Genomic DNA, 23,115 nt, shown 5'->3' on the forward strand with positions numbered 1-23,115 from the left:
GAAAAAATCTATGACTTTGACAATGGGACAAAAGAAATAATTTTGTTAATGAAGGTGGTATTTTAATTGAAAATATCCGTGGTCAAGTATATTGATACAACGTCGTTGTCGCAAGCAAAATGCGTCCAAAAAAACTAAATTTTACAGGACATAGAAAAAACTGTTTATTTTGTCAATATCATGTAATCAGCTATAAATCTTTGTGAACTCAATAATCTTGTAATAATACTTGAACTATAACTAAGCAAATTTTTTTTTTAATTTAGACTTACTTTGTAAATTTTGGACATAAGTGATTTGCCCCAATTATTTTGAGTTAAGTGGACAACGACGATCATTTTATTTGAAAACATCCGTGGTCAAGCCATATTGATATAGTTCGTGTTTAAGCATACGGTAATGATAACGAAGAAATATAGAGAAGGTCAAGCTAGAACTATGGATTTATTCTTTTCTCAATTTACACCTGTGCGTGTAATTTATATCCATTAGGTACTTATGGTGTCAGTATAAATACGTGTAATATCAGACAACCAATAGAAAAATGAACCCCTTTTGGGGCAGCATCAAGAGAATTTTCTATTCCTATTTAGAGTGATTGAATTCAGCAAACGTATTCAGCCAACTGAACCAGGAAGCATAAAAGGTCGTCAAGCATATTAAAAGTAACAGTAGATTGATTAGAAGAGCATTACGTAAGGGTAAAGCTTGTTTTACGCTTGCTTTAAGCCAAATTAATATTTACAGTGACAATGTCATTATTTTAGACATTTCTTTCAGACCATGGGAGGTACAAGTTAAGTGTTATTGTCGGATCAGAACCTGTTGACACCCTCCTACAGAAAAACCGCAATCGGTGATTGCTGATGAGCCACCATAGTTTAAAAAAAGATTTAAGATTCAGCTGAAAATTTTATTATTTTAGTCGGCTGCAACTGCTGTCATGCTCTAATTTCAATAAGAAGATTTATTCATTCATTTTATTTTCTTACATAAGTTTTAATCAAAAAAATAGACGTCTATTTCTTACATAGCCTTTACGTATCATATTATTACAATTTATTCAAGAGAATATTGCTGAACATAAAACTAAGATATGTTTTTAAGGAATTAAAAAACCCATTCCTAAGATTTCTTTGTTCTTTCTTTAAAATTATATAATTTTCTACACCAGATATCTGTTACGTTACTACGCCTGACGTTTGTTAAAACATCACATTTCACGTCAATAAGAGATTGATAATCAAAGGCATGAAAACTCTTTAATAACAACGACAAAAAATGAGTTTTATCATTTATATGGTGATTGAGCACGGAGTTATTATTATTAGGGGTATACATATGACAACCTCGGTCTATCATACTCAGGGGTGTACAAATGAAGTCTGTTGTTCTCAAGTGCTACACGTACACTTTTTTTACTTTTGGCGAGAGGTCTATTTCGAAGATAATCCCAATTACTTAAGTCAACAGTTTTTAAATGATATTTACCTAAAGTTGGTTCAGAATATGTATTGGCAGAAGATATCCCGGATGTTCTACGACCTTCAATGTTCATATCGATAATATTTGATTTTAAAGTATGCAGGTTCAAACTGTCTATTAAAGAGAGCATTTTGTTTTTGATCTCCAGAGGAGCGTTGTACTTATGCTCATGAAGCTCTTGCAGTTGTTCAATTTTTTTATCTGCTTGTTTCATTTTATCTACTTGTTTATCTACTTGTTTATCTGCTTGTTTCATTTCATTTTTGTTAATTTGATACGAATAGTCTTTAACAAAGGTCGACGAACGATTTTGTGATCTGTCAATCGAAGTTCTGCTTTGTGAATTATCAACCGAAGTGCTTTCTCCAAAAACATCAAAAGATTTTGAGTTTAGATCAAACTTCTGGTTCATATTATACGACCAGCTTTTTAGTTGAGGATCGTCACGTAAAAATGCAAGCAGAACAGGATCTTCTGTTAATGAATTGGTAGTAGTGCTATCACTCATCAAGTTGATGCTTTCGAACCGCGATAAAACTTGAGGATACCTTTCGTTGTTGAGAAACGTTTTGTTTGATTTAGAACTTAACTCGTTTCGCTCGAAATTGTTAAAAGATATTTCTTGATTTATATATTTATCAGAGTTCAAGTCAGCAGAATCTAAAGCATGAGCATAATCAACTTCACTTTCTGATGTGTTGAATTCTGGTGAACTTTCTTTTCCAATATTTTCGCTGTGTCTCAAGTTGGTGGCAGATTTTGAACGAGAAGGTGAGTTCATTGACTGTTCAATCTGATAAATATTTTTTCTATTGTAAGCAGGCAGAGCTGACATTATGTTCCGTTGACGTTGTAAATAACTCAACGAATGTGATGGCAAACGATTACGCCCTTCATTTCCAAAATTTAATGACTTTAACTTTCGATTTTTAAGGTACAAGCTTTCGATATTTGAATCAATCTTCGATTTGACGTAAGCGTATTTATTAGAGGAATTTCTTACCGAACCGATATTCTGTCGTTGATGAGATTTTTTTGAATCGTTTTCTAGTATATTATTAGTTTTGCGCAAAAAATCAATACTTTTTAACGGTCCATTTTTTTTTCGCATTTCTCCATTGCTTGTTTCGAAGAGTAAATCTGAGTTTGAGGAGTGTATCTTTCTGAAAAAATCTTTGTTTCGATGATCATATAGAAAAGGAATTTCCAAGGTATACTTTTGACTATCTGAGTTGTGAGTTGGAATTACGGATATTACCATCCCCTGCATTACAAGACGAACACTTTTTAAAGAAAACTACATTGGCGCAAATCGCCACGAAAAAAGTATATAAAAAACTCTCCTCACGTTGAAAAGTATTTCAATGCATTCATCTCTTTAGTGACAAACAAATATAGCGCTTCATTACTAATTTAAACAAGAGCCGATACAGGTTTATAATAAAAATGAATGCAAATTCAATCAAAAAAAATTAGATTTAACAGACGCATTTCGCTGGATATCGTCAAAAAAGGTTATAATACATGAAAAAGAAAATACAGAAATTATTTATGAATATCTTTTTCAAAAATCACGGCTATAAAATATAAAAACGAAATTTAAAAACTAATTGACATCAAATTAGTTCGGGTCAAGTCTTTTGTTGCTATTCTTTTGTCATGCATTAATTAGATAGTTCTTTTAAACACGCTAAGACTTTGTCATGTCAACGTGAATACTTTCAGTTTTGTTTGATTTGCGATCAGTAAGTATTGCCGCTAAACACCCGTTTCTAAAAAATAATTTTCTAATATTAATTTTTTACTTAAGGCTTAAATAACGCAATATTGAATGAAACAACGAACACAACGTTTCAATGTTACATTTGTTTGGGTAACCTTTTATATTGAAATTTTTCAAACATGTCGGAAGGTTTTACGACAGGCTGTAAGCGCTTGATAAACTAGTGCAATAATTTCCACTACATGCGCTTAATGCGCAACAATAACGCACTGTTTTGGGTTTTACAAATAAACTTTCTCCTGATTTCTAAACAACTAATGACAAAAATATAAGTAAGAGAATATATGTAAAAGAATACAAGAAAATATAACTGAAAAACGAAAATCACAACTGTAATAAAGATAAAAAATGGTTTACAAATTTGTTTACTATTTAACTTGTTAAATTTGGCAAAATCAGCATTGAAGGGAAGCCAGAGAATTGAACACACGAAAGCCAATTGCATACCCAGCAGGCACACGATGATATTTCAACGTCGTTATATGATAGATATTAGGGTTTCGACGTTATTTCAACGTCGTATGCCTGCTGGGTAATTATGACGCAACAGTAAAACAGATAAACTATCTTAAAAGTTCTGGCCTACAAATGTGTAATTTTTCTAACTAAAATTGCAATTTTCTACTACTGTACTTTATGTGACAGCACTTTTTTTTAACCATATTTTTGCTTTTTTTGCTGTTGTTGCCACTGTTTCGTTGTTGCACTCTTTATAATGCACCTATTACGCAATGCTTTGAAATTAAAATTTTGAACAATATTATCGGGGTATTATGTCATGACGTGTAAATCATGGCATATTGAGGCTTTTTCTAAGAGAAAATTCAACATTGTTCAAAACCAGAATAACTCTGAGCATGAAAAAAAAAATGTAGTTATAGAGTATTCAACTGACTCCAAATAACTGATTCCGTATGATTGTTTTCCATTAAAAGACAAGATTAGCAATTGATTTGGGTATAATTCTAACCATATATGAGACAATTTTTATGTTCATCACAAATGTAGCTCTGATGAAAAAAAAATGATGCATTCTTTTGATAAATTCTCTCTTAAAAAGAATTTCTTAAAAGAATTATGAAGAGTTTATACACCGATATTTTAAAGCACTATTTTAAATACATTAAAAATAAATTGAACCTACCTTCTGAATTCAAGATTTAAAAGTAAATCTTTTATTTCATCACTATTTAGGTCTCTCATCACAAGCTAAAGATTGGAACAAACGTTAAAGGATGAAAGAAAGCACAATAGTTAATGATAGTAATAATAATTTCAGATTTTCTTATCAGAATTGACTTGTCAACCTCAAAAAATTATCCGACCAAACAATTAAAATAATTTTCCTGAAAAAAAGTGCAATATTTTTGTAACTTTAGACTTTTTTAGAAAACTCAAGGTGAATAGTAATAAAAGAACATATTTTTAAATAGATTTTATTTATTTTAGTGTGAAATATGAATCGCAAAGTTTTCAATCTTAAGATAAAGTATTTTAAGTCCATTTAATCTTAATATAAAGTATTTTAAGTCCATTTTTTATTGTCAAAAAGATACTCAACCAATCACATTTTTTGTTTCATAATAAATAGTTAAATAACAAAACAATTATTTTAACATTTTGTAGGGTCTCCTTTTGCTTGGATTATTTTGCTTCTAGACGTCTAGCTGTTGATTCAAAAAAAATTTTTATTTCTTCTGGTTAAATTTTATCCCAGGCTTCTTCAATTGCCACTTTGAAGTTCTCTTTTTTGAAAAATGACTGATCTCTAATTTTTCGGTCCAAAATTTCCCACAAATGTTCAATGGGATTAAGGTCCGGTGATTGTGCAGGCTATTTTAAGACATCGAAATTATTTTCAGCAAATAGTTCCTTAGTTTTAGTGGCAATATTGCTTGGGATTATTATCTTGCTGAAATGTAAAATCAGATTCTAGCCGAAGTTTTCTTGCAGATGACTTCAAATTTTGCTTCAATGTTTCTGTATTGCACCTGATCCATTGTAGTATCTATAAATTGGAGTTTTCCGAGCTATTAAACCCCATAACATCACGTTACCGCCACCATGCTTGACAGTTCCTTTCACGCAGCTTTGTAGGCTTCTTTTTAAGTTTCATCAGATGATTTTTTAAAATGAATTTTAATTCGTCGCTCCACAGGATCTTAACGGCATGTTTTTGTTTCTCTTAGCAAACTCCAATTTTCTTTTCATGTGTTTCTTACTCAAAAATGGTTTATTACGTACAAGTTGTCTTTGAGATCCCAGGGCTCGGATACGATTTCTGATTGTCTGATGGGATAGTATGATTTCATAATCCTCTTCAGCTTGCTCAGCCAGTTTTCAAGCAGAAATGAAGCAGTTTTTCTTAACTTGTATAATTAAGTTCCTATCAAAACTCTTCTTTTTGCGACCTTGTCCGTCTATTTTGGCTGTTGTTAAATTATGCTTCCTTATGTTGGATACCGTATTATGAAGAATTCCAGTATCTTGATACACCTGGCGATAAGTTTTACCCTGATTGACTAGCTAAATTTTTCTGAGCAATAGTTCAATGACGCTTACCTCCAGCCATTTTACTAAAAAAGTTATTATGCAATTTCTTTTATTATACAAATATTTGCTGAAAAATTTCAAGAAATATAAAATTAATTAAACTTACCTAAATATCACTTGGTCGGATAATTTTTTTACAAGCCTATTTAATACTAAGTTTCATTTAGGAAAAATAATAAACCAACTGAGGCGTGAAACAAAAAATACGCACGCTAAATAACATCAAATTCACAACATAATTAAAATAACATTTAAAGAAAGAACCGCTATCATTATTTTTAGTATAATTTAGAGCATAAACATTTATTTTTTGAAAAAAATTGTTTGGTCTGATAATTTTTTGTATATCTTTTTTTAAATCAGTATGTCTCGATCATTAACTGATCATTTTCAAGGTAACTTTATATGGTAGGAGAAATTTTCTTAAAAAAGAAACATGTTTTTGATTCTGTGTCTTTAATTCTATAATTCATCATAACCAATGCATTGCGACTAACTGTTATTTACTGCTATTCTATGTTAATAGCAAAAATTTACTTACCATTACTCTGTATTTATGTTAATGTAATAATTAATATTGCATTTTTAGCAACATTTTTGGAAATTATTTTAAAATTATCAGTGAATGATCAAAACTTGGAAAAAACCTTTAAAACATCACCTTTTTATATAATAATAATGCTAATGGTTATAATAATAATGCTTACAACAACATAATAATTAAAACAATATTAACTACATTAATTACAAAATGATTAAAAAAAAATTGGAAAAATAAATATTTTAAAACTGCATTTTATAATTTGACATTTAAAATTAGAAAAAAGTAACCTTAGCGAGAAGCAGAGGATTTGTTAAAGTAGCATCTTCAGATTCATAAAGGCAAACACAAGCTGTTGTCTACAGTCCAAAACAGAATGAAAACCATTTTGAGAACGTTTACATACACTATACTAAAATTTCTTTTTATACTTACTAAAAAAGTTATAACTATTTGATTTAAAAAAAAAGTTTTATAACAAGATAATAAAGTTATATTTAAAGGTTTACTTGATCAGCAGGCAGAGTGAGATTTGTACTTCTTTTGACAGGGACAGGAGTGTTCTTATGTAAAAGTATGCTCAACTTGTCTTCAGTTGCTAACTAATAAAAAAAAAGTTACCACATTTTATTAAGAAAAAGTTACTTTTTTTTAAATATTTTCATAAATTTCTTACCTTTATTCCTATATTTTTAGATATACAGTTTAAATTAAATACATCTGTATTTAGTGTATCATCTCGACCTTGAAGCAATCCAGCCTACAACCAAAATAGAAAAGTTTTTTACTTCAAGTGATTTTTTTGAGATAACTTTTTTTGAAAAACTGATCTTATACGATACAAATATTTTTTTACCTGAAGTGCAGCGCCTTGTGCTAATACTTCTTCAGTATGAATTCTATTTAAAATTTCTGAAGATTCAAACCTATTTTTCATTAACTGAACTAAACGAGGCATTCGACTTCCACCACCAACTAATATTACCTATACAAAAAATTGCTCAATACATTTTGAAATGTGCTTTGGATAACTGAATAACATGATTTAAATAGAAAAGTACTAACTTTGTCTATATCTGTTGCTTTAAAATTGGCCTCTAAAAGCATTTCATCAACCAACTCCATACATTTTGAAAAAACAGAACTACACAAAGATTCAAATTTTGCCCTAAATGTAAAACGTAAAACTCGTGTTGATAAAAATGTTAAAATAATAACAATCTCAATAACAATTGTAGCAATGTCAATCTAAACAATAACAACAGTAACAATAATAAAAAATTCTTAAAGCAACATTTTTTCTATGTAAATAAAGATTATTTAATGATTAATTGGTATTATGTGATTCCAGTGAATATTTGACTTTTTTGTAAATAATTGCATAATTGTATTTATAGATCATCTTCTCAATAACAAAGTAATGAGTCTGCTAAATATTGCAACCATAGTTGTGTATAAAAGCTTGCTACTATAACAAATAGCTTGCTACTATAACAAAAAGCATGCTACTATAACAAATGCCTAAAAATTACTATCCTTATTTTCTTTCTTTTGTTTTGTTTTTTTTTTTTTGTTTTTAAAGGAAATTGTAATTTTTGTTTAATATAAACTCAAAATATTTTGAATTTTTTCCTTATATCATTCCTTATAGATATATAAGAGAATCTTAAATGGCTTCTTGTTAAGATATACAACTATTACAAGAGAATCCTAAACACCTTTCTTATAAAATATATAACAATTACAAGAGAATAATAAATGGCTTCTTAATAAAGTACAATTATTATAAAAGAATCCTAAATAAATTCTTGTTAAGATGCATAATGGCTGTATTAGGTGTTATCAGAAAAGATTTCTTGTTAAGATACATGAATATTGTAAGAGAACCCTAAACATCTTCTTGTTAAGAAAACAAAGTTAAAATTAAAATGTTATGTCAAGAATTAGAATGATTTTATTTCATTTTTAAAATAAAAAATGTTTTTAATAACCTTGGTAGCTGGCAATGGAAATCAATACCATCATGTAAGGAATCTACAGCACATGCAATAGATTGTAATTTTGATAGCCCATGCTTACAATCTTCAACAGCTACACTTAACTTTCCAAGTGCTCGCTTATTTTCAGATATGTCTTCTTTATACATTCTAAACCAATAAATATGTTAACATCAAAATCCTAAATATTAAGGAGAAAACAATTTCTGAGAAAGTTTAATGAAAAATCAAAGAATTAGAATTCAAAAAATAAAAAAAAACTTAAAAAGATAAAAATTAAACATGAACTAATCATCACTGTTAGTAGTAAATTTATGTTATTTAAATTAATCTTAATTAATGTTAATTATGCAAATTAATTTATGAAATGCTTTTATAAATTCTGAGGTTCCATTTGGAGCTGTTTGGCCAAAAAGCACAGTACTGAAAATTTTTAAAGTTTTCTAATGGAAATTCCAACCATGTGTTTTTCAAATACAGAGAAAAATTGACAAACTACCAATTTCAATACCGCAGGTTTTACTAGGTAAACTCTTTACTAAAACTCCAAAATACATTTATAATATAAACTCAGTAGTATGAGATATGATGGAATTTTGTATATTGGTATGAGTGAATTTTGGTGCAGCATAATCTATAGTTTAAAAGTTATCTCAAAGAAATAACTTAACAATTGCTTAAATAAATCTGCACAAACTTTGAGCCTATACAGAATTCAAACATCAAGATAGTAAAATTTATTAAACAAGATTCTTTTTTTAAATAAATTATTATTTAGTAGCAAGATGAGTGTGACAAATAAAATATTGAAAAATTATTATGGTTTTTTGTGATCAAAATCCAGAATCCTTCATCAGCTACACTTAGTTTTCCAAGCTCCATTTTGTGGATCTGGGATTCAAACAAATAGCAGTTTATATTATTCTGAAATTATTTTAGAATAATATTACCACTGAAAGATGAACAGGTTCAGGTAGAAAATCCCCAGCTATGAAACCTGAAGTTTGCTGAGCACTAAAACGTGCAACTGTCAGTAAAGTGGCCAAAACTTACAGAGAATTGGGAAAAAAATTAAATTGACAAGGCCAAACAATAAAAAAATGCTTTAAATGAGAAGGGCATCATGATAAAGTTAGAAAAAGAATCTGAAAAAAACTAAAAATTAGACCAAAATCCAACATAGTAGACTTTGAAAATTAGTTGCTAATAATTTGAAAGCAAAGGAGAACATTAAAGTGATAACTGATGGGTCTTAATTTACTTTGGGGGAAATGAATGACAAAGTATCATTATCATGAATCATTATCTTCAAGTGATAAAGTGCAGTATACTGCACAACAAAAATTCTCAGAAAAAGTTCTAAAGTGGCAATTCATCAGCCAAATGGAATGTCTAAACTGAAGTTGTATAAGTCAGGTTTAGGGTCTAAGGATGACACTTATTCAACATGACATATTCCTGAAGTTAAAAAAATCATTTAAAAATATCACTCAAGGGACAAAGTTCTGGTCTAGCCTGATTTAGCCTCTGCATTTTTTCAGTTGTTTGTTTGGGAAAACTGAGAAAATTAGAAATACCATTTTTTTCCAAAGATGAAAATCTCGCTAAATGTTCCACAGATGTGACTCATTAAAAACATAAAAAGAAAAGTTAATGCAAACAATTTTCAGGAAAAAAAAAATCACATCTTATTAGTTAAATGAAAAGTCTAATGAACAACATAGACCTTTGCTTTTACAGGTCCAATGCATGGGGTTACAGTCCAGACATACTTATTTGTTAAATATTATACAATAAAGAAAATGTTTATTTAAATTTCATGTTTTTTGAATAAATATACTTAACTGTGAAATTAACGCACCACTTATAAATTAAGTTTTAGAGTGGGCAGCTTGCAGTCCAGATATGAACTCAATAGAGCATCTTTAGAACATAATGGAACACCATGTTAGAAGCCAACATCCACCACCTAACAGCCTAGACAAGCTGCGACAAAGTCTTATCCATGTGTGGGAAGATATCCCTTAAGAAACAATTAGATCTCTAATTTTAAGTATGTCATGGCACTATTAGGCTGTAATAACATCAAGAGGTGGTAACACTAGTTGTTGATAAGTCAGAAATGTTTCAATTTAAGCTGTATTAGTGTGCATAACAAAAATAATCATTTTACTTTATTTTGTTAAACGAACCATGTTTTTGGTGTTAGTCTTTTTTTTTCACCATCCTCAAAGTCAATTTTATTATTATCATTGAAATAATTGTTTTCATGTATTTTTTTCTTAATATGTTTGTCAAAATATATGATAATATTAATGACAATTAAAATAAATTGAAATGTATAAGTGGTGCGTTAATTTTGTCGTTAAGTGTAGTAACTTTATTATTTAGAATTTGATTTGGTGCAGATTTTTTTATGCATACATGACAAAAATAATGAGTACTCTAAGTGAAAAATACAATTTTTAAAAACTCAATAATGTAATTGAATTGTACAGAAGAAATTACGTAAAACAAATATTGACGTAGTTTCCTTGAAATCTTGTAAATATAGTTTGAGCGGTTTTTTATGAGCGTATTTGAGGTATTTTGTTAAGTATAAATTAAACACAAAACTTATGTAGAGAGTTTTTTAGGAGAAGAGAAAATGTAGAATAGCATTGTTGTGTTTGCTGCCAGAAAGCTACAGATAATGACATATATAAGAAAAAAAGATTCTTTTCATCTGAAAAGTTAATTCAATAACTGCATCAAACTGCTTGTATGATGATCTTCTTGAAATGCCATTATAGTTAGGGCATATTTTTTTGTCAAAAGCATGTAAAAGAGAGCTTTTTAATTGATCTAATAAACTGTAATCATACATTTTATCATCAATCAAACTTACCTTTTAAATTCTTCAACAAAGTACTTTATCAAAACAATATCAAACTCATTAGCACCAAAATCACAATTAGATTTGTAATGAATCATATGATACATTCCACTAAGAACTTCCATAATGCATGCATCCATAGAACTGCCACCAAGACGGTATACCAAAACAGTGCTGAGGTAGAGGTAAAAAATAATAAAAATGATAAAAAACTAATATAACAATAGTAACTAGACTGTTAGAACAATAGCTTGTACCTATGTTCCAGAGGATCATTTTGGCCAATACCTAAGAGAAAAAAAAGTTATTTTAATGAGATTACAAATTGTTATTAGTGATATTAATTTACATAACTTATATAACTTGCATACATTATTTACATCAGCGATTTCTAAGGAAGAAATTGGAATTAACTTTAATGCAACATTCTATTCATTTATGACAAAAGAGTTTAAAAAATCTTTATATTTAAAAAATTACCATATGCTAAAAGTGCTGCAGCAGGCTCAGATATAACCCGAAGAACATTACATCCTATGTTCTCTGCAGCTTCACTAAACAATAGGTTTATTAGTTACAAACCTCAATCAATTAGCAAGCTTGTTTAAATTTATTTCATAATTTGATAAAAGTTGGTTTGACAAATAAAACCTCTTTTTTTCTCATTTTACAAACAAAATAAGAACCTTACGGTGTTTGTGAAATGGGAAAGAAAACATGTTACTGCAACAACTTCTAAAAGAACAAAACAAAAAAAAAGGACATTACTATACCAAAGGGATATTCGTTGGTCTTCAGAAAAATTATGAGGAACTGCTAAAACAACATCTTCAAGCTCACTACCACCAACTAACTCTGCTATCTCTAAACATTTCAACTATAAGCATTACTAACAGTATTACAATTATTAATGAAAATTTTAAAAGTATATCAGGTGAAAATGAATTGCAATCCATATATGTTAACAAGTTTAAAATAAATAGTTATTAATATAAAATAGAGGTTAAATTGAGGATAAACTTATTAAAAGCATAAAAATATTATTGACTCAAAGTTTTTTTTTTTTGAAACCATGTAAGTAAACAATTAATTTTAACAAATTTGGCAGATCATTTAATAAATTATCACCCTTTGGTTGTTTCTTTGTATTAAAAGTGAGTTTAATTTCTTCTAAAAAAATATCTTCTATAGCTTGCACACATACAACCATTAAAAATATCTTCTATAGCTTACACACATACGACCATTAAAATTTTTATTGCTGTTGTTAATGTTTCCCTATAGTTGCTGTAATTTTGGATTATTTTACTTCCTGTGATTTCTAGAGGTTTTTTTGACCACAGACTTAAAAATTATTATAACTTCTTTTTCAGTTATTTGAAAATTAATAGCGGGGGGGTAATAATATCAAGATTAATATCAACTTACTTGACTTTTCTGCCTACAGTTTGATGTCATAGTAAAGTTTTAAATTTTTAATTCATTTTGCAGTCCTAAAAATTTGATTATCAGAATTGCAAAACGAATCAATTAATAAATCTTATCAAATATTTAAACCTGACTAGCTCATTATGTTTTTCTTTTATCTAAATTATTTTTGCCAAAATATTAATTGGTTGCATCATTTTAAAATAACATAAAAGGTTATTCAACATTGAGTAAAATATCTTTTTTTTAAAACAATTGGAAAAGGGGAAATATAAATAGCAACTAGAAATAAGAAAAAAGCCATTTTACCCTGTTAAAATCATGGGAGGCAATCACCATGACTAAGGAACAAGAAATAACTAACAGATAAGAGTAAAAAACTATTAATTTTTAAAAAAGTATAAGTTAATTTGGGATTTACTATTGTTTTTTAATTGGAAATCAAAAAAAAATTAAAGTGAAAGTCAGGTTTAACGTGAAAAAATGAAAGAATTAGAATTAGAAGATTAGAAGAACAAATAAAAGTTCATATTGCATTTGAAACTTGTTTACTGATTTTTATGCTAATTTTATAAAAATACTTATCAAAATAAAAAAAACTATAAAGTTCTTTAGAACTTTTAACTATTATTTTATTTTAAAACTTTAAGCTTTTTTTAGAAATTAATAATATTTTACTGTAAGACTGATTTTATTTGAAAAATCAAAAATCATTTTTTAATTAAAAATTTTATGAGCCTTGTTCTTATTTGTATTCCTTAAGTATATACATGAAAAATATCTTTTTAGAAATGTCTTCTAAGACATACTTAGAAGACATGCCTAAAAAGCATATCCAGAAAATATATCTTTAAGACATTGCTAGAAAACATACCTAGAAGTTTTGTAAATATATAAGATGCTGCTTCAACAGGTAAAACCTTTATGTAATTATCATCTACTTTGACTTGATAAGCAAAACTATTTTTGCTGTTTGAGACCTGCAAACCAAATAAATTTTATAGTTTTCAAAATTTTGATAACTCTATCTTACATTCAAAGTTAAAAAATAATATTAAAATTAAAAAAAAAACAACTAAACAAACGTACTTGACAAGAACATTTTGCTTTAACTTTTTGCAGTTGCTCTTGAGTAAAACTAAATCAGAAGAATAATTACAAAGAAAGAAGGGTAAAAATATTAACTATAGTAAATGATAATAAATAAACTTCAAACAAACACCTAATTTTTGACAACCTTAAATTAGAACAAAATCAATCAGAAAATATAATTAAATCAGAATCTTTATTTGGAATTTTATAAAAACAGAAAAGATTGTTGTTTTATAAATATTGACTATTAGTTTTTCAATTGATCTTTAAATGAGAAGTTCTATTTCATCAAATATGACTATTTTGTAATTTAATAAATATTTTCTTTTATTACTGAAAAATAGATAATCTAAAATGCACCAATTTTACCTTTGCCCAACACAGGACTTGATGTTTGAAATGCAGCTAAGAGGGTTTCTGACCATGTACTGCTTTGCTGGCTGTCCAACTATCTAATATTTAAAAACATGGAGTAAAATATTCAAATATTAGTAAACTGCTCAAGAGATTGTAATTACTTACTCTTTAAAATATTTAAGTCATTATCTGATCTGAAAATAATAAGAGAAATATTTCTAGCCATTTTATTTACTCTCTATTTCATTTATTATTTAATAAACTAAAAGATTTCCATAATAAAATATATATATATCTTACCCAATTTCACAAACTTTGGATTTGCATCCATTTTATCATGTACTAATGCTTACCAACAGTGTTTTCCAATTATCTTTCATTATAAATGCTTACCAACGGTGTTTTTCAAACACTATCATGTACTGGTGCTTATAATTGAAAAACATCATTGTCAGGCACTATTGACAATTAACAGATTATTGTTTTAAAATGTTCAAAAACAAAAGTTTCCTGAAGTCTTCAAACATAAAACTCCATTTTTTCGTGGGCCTTCCCTAAAGTATATCCTGCCCCCTTGTGACAAAAAACTATATTGCCTAAGTTAAAAAGCTTTTTCCATTTGTGAATTGATTTAAGGAGTCCACCTCAAGCTGTTAGATGAAATAGAGATATGCATAGGAAATTTGAAAGGATGATTTGGGCTGTTTGTAAAGATTGTTTTACTTTAGAATCTATATCAAATGTTGTATTTACTTACTTTAGATAGCATTCCATATATATAATAATTTATTCTCTGCTAATATCTGCCATTTTGTTTTGATTGGATTTGTTACTTATGGATTGATTCAGAAAAAGCTAAATATTTTTAGCTTAATTATGGAATTAATATGTCAATTAGTTTGTCAACAGCCTATTCATCATTACTGAAGGAATAATGCTTGGATGAGTGTTCATACGCTTAAATCTTAAACTTGAACATCTTCAGTACATATATGATGTGTATTGGTATCTTTTAGACAATCTGAATCACTGCTTAATTTCATATATCTAATGCACTGTATACTATACCTAATTCTGCATTATCCACATGTCATTTACTAGTCTTAAATTGTATTTTATATTGGGTTGCTAGGTCCAAGATGAATACAGCTGATGAGTTTGCTGTGAAAAACTGTCCAACCAAGTCCAAAATGGCAGCAGCTTTAACTTAAATTGTGTTCTCTTTACCAGCAGCAGTTGTAATCACTACTCAGACAATGACGCCAATTTCAGCTGTCAACAAATCCAAACAGCAGTTGGTTAGTATTTTTGGATTAGACCATGCCATTACAATGGAGGATATGATGATCACTGGTTCATGAGTTGGCAAGTGTTGATCTGTTAGATGTATTATATGCAAAGCCTGCTGATGAATGCAAATGAGTATCCTCAAATTTCAAACAGTAAAATCTCTGGTATTTCACTGAAGAGATGCCTCTAAAGTATTAGAAAAGTAAGATTCCACTTGCCAAGCAATAGGCTTTAGGATTAAATGTTGTGAACAACAGCTCTGAGCGTGGGGTCAAGAGTAAAGAACAATAATTTTTACATTTATTCTAATCTATTGTCACTGCAATATAGATTGTCACTACAGTATGATTGAAAAAATAACCACAAATTGTTTAAGTTCTACATTATATCATTTTAAATGTTATGATTTTTTTTCTTTACATGGCTAACATTTCAACAACACCAAAAATGAGTTGATTAGTGTACCAAATAGTTTATGTCTAACTTTGTTGAAACCTCATCAGAAATGTTCTTTTATTAAATGGAAAAGAATTGAAAATAGGGACAGAAACCTGTGACTAAAATTAAAAAAAGGGGGATTAGATGCACCCTCACCTTCCCCTTTAGTCTTCAAATAATTTAAAATTGAATATTGCAAACTTAATGTCTACTTTTATTGCCAACTTAATGTTTATTTTTATATTTAAATACAAAAATTATAATTTATATTTAAAAATACAAATTTACTTTTTGTCAAAAAAAAAAATTAAAACTCAACAGAAAAAGAAAAACCAACACAATTTAGAACAAACCTTTTCTGTTCCTGTGTAAGCAACAGCAGTTGATGTTACTCGATCACCTGTTTCATTTGATACTGTATCAACCTTTCCATCCTTAAAAAAAAAAAAGATTTAACAATATTTCATTATAATACTTTTCTGATTGCTAATTTTTATACCGAAAAAAAAAAAAAAAAAATTATGCAACATAACTAAAAGAAAAATTTTTCACATTTATTTTACAATAAAATAAAACATGACAATTTTTCCTGTCTGACTCTTGAAGTTTTTTTTTCTTTAAAAAAAGAAAAAAGAAAAGAGAAAAAAAACAACCTATTTCTGCTAAACTAGAGTTTGCATTCCTTTTTCTAAAACAAATAAAAACTGCAGTAGTTATTACAAATTTCAGATATTTGGTTATTTGCAATAACTAGATGTCTTAGACCAAAAAAATGATGATGAAAAAAGTTCCAAATTAACAGTGCTGCAAGTACTTATAATTTTGGTAGAATACAACTGTACTGAAAAAGGCTGAAGAATCAATCAAACACAGAACTGAAAGTCAAAAAGGAAGTAAGAGAAAGTTTTTTGTAAAAATGGAAATATTGAAGTTTCAAAGAACGAAGCTGTTCAACAATAATGAAGATGCAGAAAAATGAAGCAAAAGAAATAAACTCCTTATTTTGAGCTTGCTTGCCAACTTGTTCTGAATATTTTCTTTTTGATTCAAATGAGCAGGAAGTAAATTCTGAGTAAGACATGTTTAAATTGGTAGAATCATTATTAGGTCCACAACTAAAACGCTTTCCAGATGTATTATGGTATTAAACATATTTTGTTGACCAATGACAAAACTTTGTGGTAGGTTTTCTCAAGGTAGAATTTGAACATCTACAGTAACTAAAGCTGGTTTAAAACAAAATAGTTTAAACTCATAAATTCTTCAAACTGACAGGTTTAATTTCATCTAAAACATTCAAAACACTCAACTTAGCAATGGTGCTATGAATATATGTATAAAACTTTATATAGTGTAATTTAATTTATGAAATGAAACTAGGTTACATTTTAACTTATGTTTATTCATTTTAGTGATGTACAAAATTCTATCATTTAGAATACAAAAGCATAAAACACCAACTTTACACCATTTGGCTTTCCATCTTGATTTCTGGTTTGCGAGCATCAAATAGGAAGTTATTTATTTGTTATTTAAGAAGTTATTTATTGGTTATTTAAAGTTGGGTTGGAGTTTGTTAACTTGAAATTCATTTTTTGAGTTAAAGTTAACAGCTGCATGTAGCTGTTACTTATTGATGTTAATGAAATATATTTTTATCTTTTTTTCACAATAGTGAAATTTGAATAAAATAATTGAAGAATTAGTCCAATATTTATGATTTTGATCAAAATTCAAAATCTTTTGTTAAAAAATAACTGACCACAATAAGGAAATTTTTTAGGCCAATATAATATAATTACATCAGTTTTCATTAACTTCATACAACTTGTAATTTTTAACACTAAAACTAATACTTCTCACCTTCCATATAGTTATAACACTGTTTGTATTTCCAAAATGTATACCAGCTGCAACCATAGTTTATTTACATGTATATACAATATTATGCAGGTTGTTATGCAGGTTGTTATGTACCTACATAATGAAAAACAAGGATTGAGTTTAGATAATAGGAACTATTTAAAATAAAATAATCAAGAAAATTTTTTTTTTTTTAATTTTATGGTGTAGACTTGTACATAATAAATCTTCAAGGTAAAAACTAATGCAAGCAGAAGTTCAGTGCTCGATAAGCAATCTATATAAAATACAGGTGACTGTGAGTAGGTATCTATTTATCTTAGGTGGATATGGATTTTAGACAGCCACGTTCAATAAACAGAAGTATCTACAAGTAATTCAATTTTTTGTAAGTTTAAATCACAGTGACAGTCATTAGAGGTGATTCCTTAAAATTGAGGACAGCTGCAGATAGATTCATTTACGTACAACATGAGTTTACAAAATACTATATTCAATACTCTTTCGCGCAAAATAAATTTACGGAACTTTGACGCTTAATTTTACGATACCGATACTGTATAAACTTCAGTCGCAAAAATGGTTATTACTACTTCAAAATTTTGTTATGATTTGATTATTTTTATTCTTTTTGTAACTCCTATTATTTCTCAAGAAGATGGTGTAGTACAAACCTATAAGATTGAAGGAAAAGTATCTGTTCTTCAGTCCAATGGTGAAAATAAATATCCAGGTATAGAAAATTTAATGACCTTAACTACATGAAGCTAATTTTAGTTTCTTAACATTAAAATGTTATTTATAACCACTGGTATTTTATAGTAGATAAGTTTTTTTTAATAGCTTTGTATTTAAATTTAGTATTTTGTTCATAATTTATAAAATTACTATATTTTTGGTCCAATTTAAGATATACAGTAGGGCAAAGTGCCCAATTAATGGCCATAAATTTCTTATTGATAGCCGTGAAGAATGCCTTAATCTAACGGAGCTTTTATTTTTTCACTGTTATATTGGTGACAAACGACTTCACCTAAAAGAAGTTGTAGTTAGTACTAAAATATGCTTCATTCAGAGAAAAATGTGTTTAAACAGAGATTTCAATTTCGTACCAATTAATGGCCGGGTAGACCAAATAGTAGCCAGCAAATTGAGAAATGGTACCTATTATGAGCCACTTACATAAACTATAACTGACATACCTAAAAATGCTTATATATCAAAAAATATTATTTTATCAGACGATTATAGCCTAATAATGAACAAGGAACTACTAGATACTAAGAAAAAAATATTTTTTTTTAGCAAAAAAGAGTATAGTAAAATATAATCTATTTTGAAAAAAAATATTTTTTTCTTGGTTTATAGCAGTACTTTGGCGGAGTGTTTATTTGTTATTCAAATCTAGCTACTGTATCAAATAGGAAATAAAAAAATCAATTGAGAAATTTTTTAATTGCTATTAATCTCTTGAACTAAATTAGCTTTTTTAGATAATTTTTGTATCTCTTTCTTCTATTGTTCTTTTTCTTTTTTCTTTTTTAATTTTTTTTCTTCAGTTGCTTTGACTTTTTTTTTTTCTTTCCCTCATTATTCAATTTAGATTGCATTGTTTCTTTTGAAGTTAATACAAAATGTTTTTGAACCTTTCTTAGATTTTCTTTTGACCTAATAGTATATATATTATTAGATAAGGCAAAATATCATTGTCACTATCATTAGCTAAATCATTTGTACAAGACTGAATTGGTGTCAGAATAGGCTGAACAATAGCTTCATTTGGCATCTGATTATAGTGAGAGGGGGTTTCATTGGTCAAATAACAAGGCTGGCCTGTGATTTCATTTGGCATAGAATTTGACTGAACAATGGTTTCATTTAGAACTGGAATAGGTAGATCTGTATTTTTATTTGACACTGGAACATCTATTTCAAAAATATCCTTTATGCATGAACTCTTTTTTAGTTTGAATTCTCTATATACTTTATACAAAGGATCTGGAATGTCATAACTATTCTGGATACAGAAGTTGAAAGTTGTAAACTGCTCATGTGTTAAATAAGTATCCCAAACCAAAGAAGCAGTATTAATGTCAAGGTTTACCAAATCATTGTTATATGTTTTTTCATATTCAGACATATTTTCAGATTTACTTGTGCTTGATTCTATTTCAAAATCAACTCCCTCTTCTATCAAATTTTCTGATGCTGTTATTCTAGTGTCAGTTTTGATGGATTGCAAACTTGATTCAAGCAGATCATTTTCATCAAGCAGTTGTTGTATGGAATAAACAGAATTAGGCAAGTAAGCTGTGCTTAGAATAGCAGATAGATTGTATGGATATATGCCACATCATTGAAACCCTGAGATAATGTTATCAGCTATGAGGGCTTGGTCCCAGGCTTTCTTGAAAAGACCACAAAAATTTGGCTTGTCAACAGTAACTCCAGGATATTCATTTATTAATTCATGACAGATTTGATTGTAGTATGTTTTAAGAGGACCAAATACTGTCCGATCTAGAGGCTGGAGCCAATGAGAACAATGTACTGGCATTTCCACAATATGAATATTGTTTTCAATTGCAACAGGCAATAATTCAACCGAGTTATGAGAATTGTGACCATCACTTATGAGAACTTGTGGCCTATCTCTGCCTATGTTAGGCAAGAAACCATTGGTGAACCAAAGATAAGCAATCCCTTGCTTTGTCCAACCTGTTTCACTAAAACTCCAATTTGAGCCTGAAGGTGCATCTGTAATATTGAAAGATTGAAGAGACCTAATTGTTTTACCTATTGCTATTAAATGTGAAGGCACTAAACTACCTGCAGCATTTATAGCAGCAATAATGGTTATGGTTTCACGTTTTCCTGTTGTACGAGATTGAAGGTGTTTTGTACCTCTTTTTGCAATTATTTTTAGAGGTTTAAAGTCCATCTGTAACCCGGACTCATCCATATTCCAAATCAAAGATGGCTTTAAAAGTACATGAGTTTCCTGCAAAACTTCATACAGTGAATAGAAATATTTTGCTACTGATGAAGTACCTTCAGACTTTCGCAAAACTAAATTTTTATGTCGCTTATTGAATGAGCGCCACCATTTTTCTGAAGGAGTTGAATGTTTAAACTTTAAATTGTGTTTCATGGCTAAATCAGAAGCATTTTTTTAAAATTGTCTTTTTCCAAATCCGAATCCAAGTGTAGCCTTTGTTGCTGCATATTCAACTAACTTGTTCTATAAATTGCTAGATAATATTGGAGTAGGTCCAGGTCTAACACCAAGAACTGAATCTCCTCTAAAATATTTACCAAGAGTTGACCAGAATCTTTGTCACTTTCTGGGTAAGGGTTGACCGGAATCATTGTCACTTTTTGGGTAAACTTTGAGTTAAAACTAGAAGCAGTTTTATTTTTTATTTTCTTGTTTCTTTTTGTGCTTTCCATGATTAAAATCAACTTAAAGAAATAGTATACAAGCATTAAAATATAGTATAAGACTTAAAAATGATATTATATATATATATAAAGTATATAACTGTATTGTATAGATAAGTTATTATTTTATTTATTTACTAGCTATATACAAAATTAGTGTTATATCAGTACTTGTCTGTATGTTATGTTTATATAAATAGCTGATGCATTTGAAATAAAATAGGAAACTAACAAAACAGATCAAAATATATCTTAAAGCCGTACCAGAAGGAATACTTCGTTAAATGCGTCTCAAAGTTGCTTGAAAAAAACAAAAATGACTACCGCCGGTATAAAATATTTACTTCTACTAACCTTCACAAAAATAATATTTCTAAAAAATCAAGACTAATGGAAACCTTTACAAAAGCTCAAATAAAACATAGATATATCAAAGAAACACAAAATAATATTAATCAACTAGGTAAATGTCCCGCCAAGTAAATAAATGTATTAAAAGCTGAACCAAATTTGGCTCTTAATAAGACCCGGCCATTATCACTTTGCCCTAGTTAAAGTTATTTTTTTTTAGTTGTTGGCAACATCATGCAAAAATATCTTCATAAAAAATTATTTTCATAAAAATTTTTAAAAATTACTTCCATAGTAATTTTAAACTTAAAATTAATTTTATGTAATGGTTAACTTTTCCTAAAATTTTTTTTTTTAAATATCTTTTTCTCTGAATTTTCATAGTTGGAGCAAAAAATTTAGATTGGATGCAAGACACTGTTGTTGTTGTTGATGGGGGAAATTATCGTGGGTTTCTAAAAGAAGATGGTACTTTTTTAGTTAGTTCTATACCTTCTGGAACTTATATAGTCGAGGTTGCATCCCCAAACTATCAGTTTGATTTGATGCGTGTTGATATAACAAAAGGTGGAAAGATTCGTGTAAGGAAAGTTAATTTTATGTCTATAAATTCTGTTCAAATGGCACCTTATCCATTGCATTTTGTGGCAACAGAACGTGCTGCTTTTTTTGAACTTCGTGAAGAATGGAAAGTGAAAGACTTTCTTTTTAACCCAATGGTATTTTTTTTATTCTTTTTAACATATTATGAATTTTATTCATATTATGAAAACAAGTTTTTTCTTTTAGTATTATATTTTCTAAATAGGTATTAATGATGGTATTGCCATTTCTCTTTATTTTTCTAATGCCAAAACTGGTGGCAATGGCAGATCCTGATGCTCAGAAGGTATGATGGTATTATATGTGGTCCCCTTTAAATGTATTGTATAAAAATTGTTGGTATTATATAAAAGTTGTTTTTGGGATGTTTAAAACATTTACTGAATGATTAAATTTGTGTTCTTAGGAGATGCAGTCTCAAATGAGTGTTTTGAATAATCCACAGCAAATACCAGACTTTTCTGAAATGATGTCTAATTGGTTTAGTGGAGGTGATTCTAAGAAAAAGAAAGCTGCATCAGCAGTAACTACTAAGAAAGCTGGTAAACGTAGATAAGGGAACCCTTAGACAACTAAATGCTGCATTCTTTTAAATAGACTTCTAGAATGCTTGATTTTTAACTGCAGTTGTGTGTAGAGTCTGCAGGTCCAGAGAATCTAGGTTTTCAATGGTCTATGACTGTGAATTGTATAGAAATAGTTTGAGAGAATTTTTTAATGAACAATTCAAAATCTCTGACACCTCTTTATATGGAATTATATTATTAGCTATTATTGAAATATTTTTTTAATTTAAAAAAAAATCATGAGTTTCTTTCTGCAAAATGTCTCATCATTGAATGATGGGCAGAGAGTCGTTATGTTTCTTATATTGTTTTAAATTTATTTCAAAAATTGGAAAAAATTAACAAATATGCATGTACAAAGCTTTTTATTGTGCTTTATATTTGGTCTTTATTAAAAATCGACTGAAATTAGTATAAGCAGAAAAGTACCACCCCAGCCTCAAAAAAAAAAT

General features: G+C 28.5%; 2 protein-coding genes and 1 pseudogene across 4 annotated transcripts; 1 reads left to right on the forward strand and 2 right to left on the reverse strand.

The window, feature by feature from the left end:
• Window positions 1-3,030: 3,030 nt before the first annotated feature.
• On the reverse strand, window positions 3,031-17,823 carry LOC145202040 (heat shock 70 kDa protein 14-like). 2 transcript variants are annotated; one of them, XM_090078498.1, is made up of 17 exons: window positions 17,703-17,823; window positions 16,193-16,273; window positions 14,124-14,206; window positions 13,752-13,800; window positions 13,537-13,642; window positions 12,008-12,098; window positions 11,715-11,788; window positions 11,492-11,522; window positions 11,247-11,408; window positions 8,354-8,509; window positions 7,428-7,530; window positions 7,219-7,347; window positions 7,039-7,122; window positions 6,872-6,964; window positions 6,653-6,721; window positions 4,413-4,477; window positions 3,031-3,257 (listed from the first exon to the last, which is right to left on the reverse strand). In XM_090078498.1, the coding sequence occupies exons 1-17, from the start codon at window positions 17,757-17,759 to the stop codon at window positions 3,176-3,178; spliced, it is 1,515 nt and encodes a 504-aa protein (XP_089934624.1). In that variant the 5' UTR covers window positions 17,760-17,823; the 3' UTR covers window positions 3,031-3,175. The 2 variants fall into 2 exon arrangements, with proteins under 2 accessions (XP_089934624.1, XP_089934625.1); XM_090078499.1 differs by lacking the exon at window positions 3,031-3,257 and adding an exon at window positions 4,085-4,278.
• LOC145193644 (endoplasmic reticulum membrane protein complex subunit 7-like) lies at window positions 17,271-22,877 on the forward strand. 2 transcript variants are annotated; one of them, XM_080071109.2, is made up of 4 exons: window positions 17,271-18,435; window positions 21,879-22,213; window positions 22,303-22,383; window positions 22,504-22,877. In XM_080071109.2, the coding sequence occupies exons 1-4, from the start codon at window positions 18,282-18,284 to the stop codon at window positions 22,651-22,653; spliced, it is 720 nt and encodes a 239-aa protein (XP_079927235.2). In that variant the 5' UTR covers window positions 17,271-18,281; the 3' UTR covers window positions 22,654-22,877. The 2 variants fall into 2 exon arrangements, with proteins under 2 accessions (XP_079927235.2, XP_079927244.2); XM_080071118.2 differs by having other exon boundaries at window positions 18,237-18,435; window positions 21,897-22,213.
• LOC149892419 (uncharacterized) lies at window positions 19,155-20,699 on the reverse strand (annotated as a pseudogene).
• Window positions 22,878-23,115: the final 238 nt, after the last annotated feature.

Source organism: Hydra viridissima, unplaced genomic scaffold (assembly GCF_058129835.1).
Source record: "Hydra viridissima isolate aposymbiotic clone 2 unplaced genomic scaffold, HvirCarnegie_v1 scaffold_2, whole genome shotgun sequence".
Taxonomy (NCBI): Eukaryota; Metazoa; Cnidaria; class Hydrozoa; order Anthoathecata; family Hydridae; genus Hydra; species Hydra viridissima.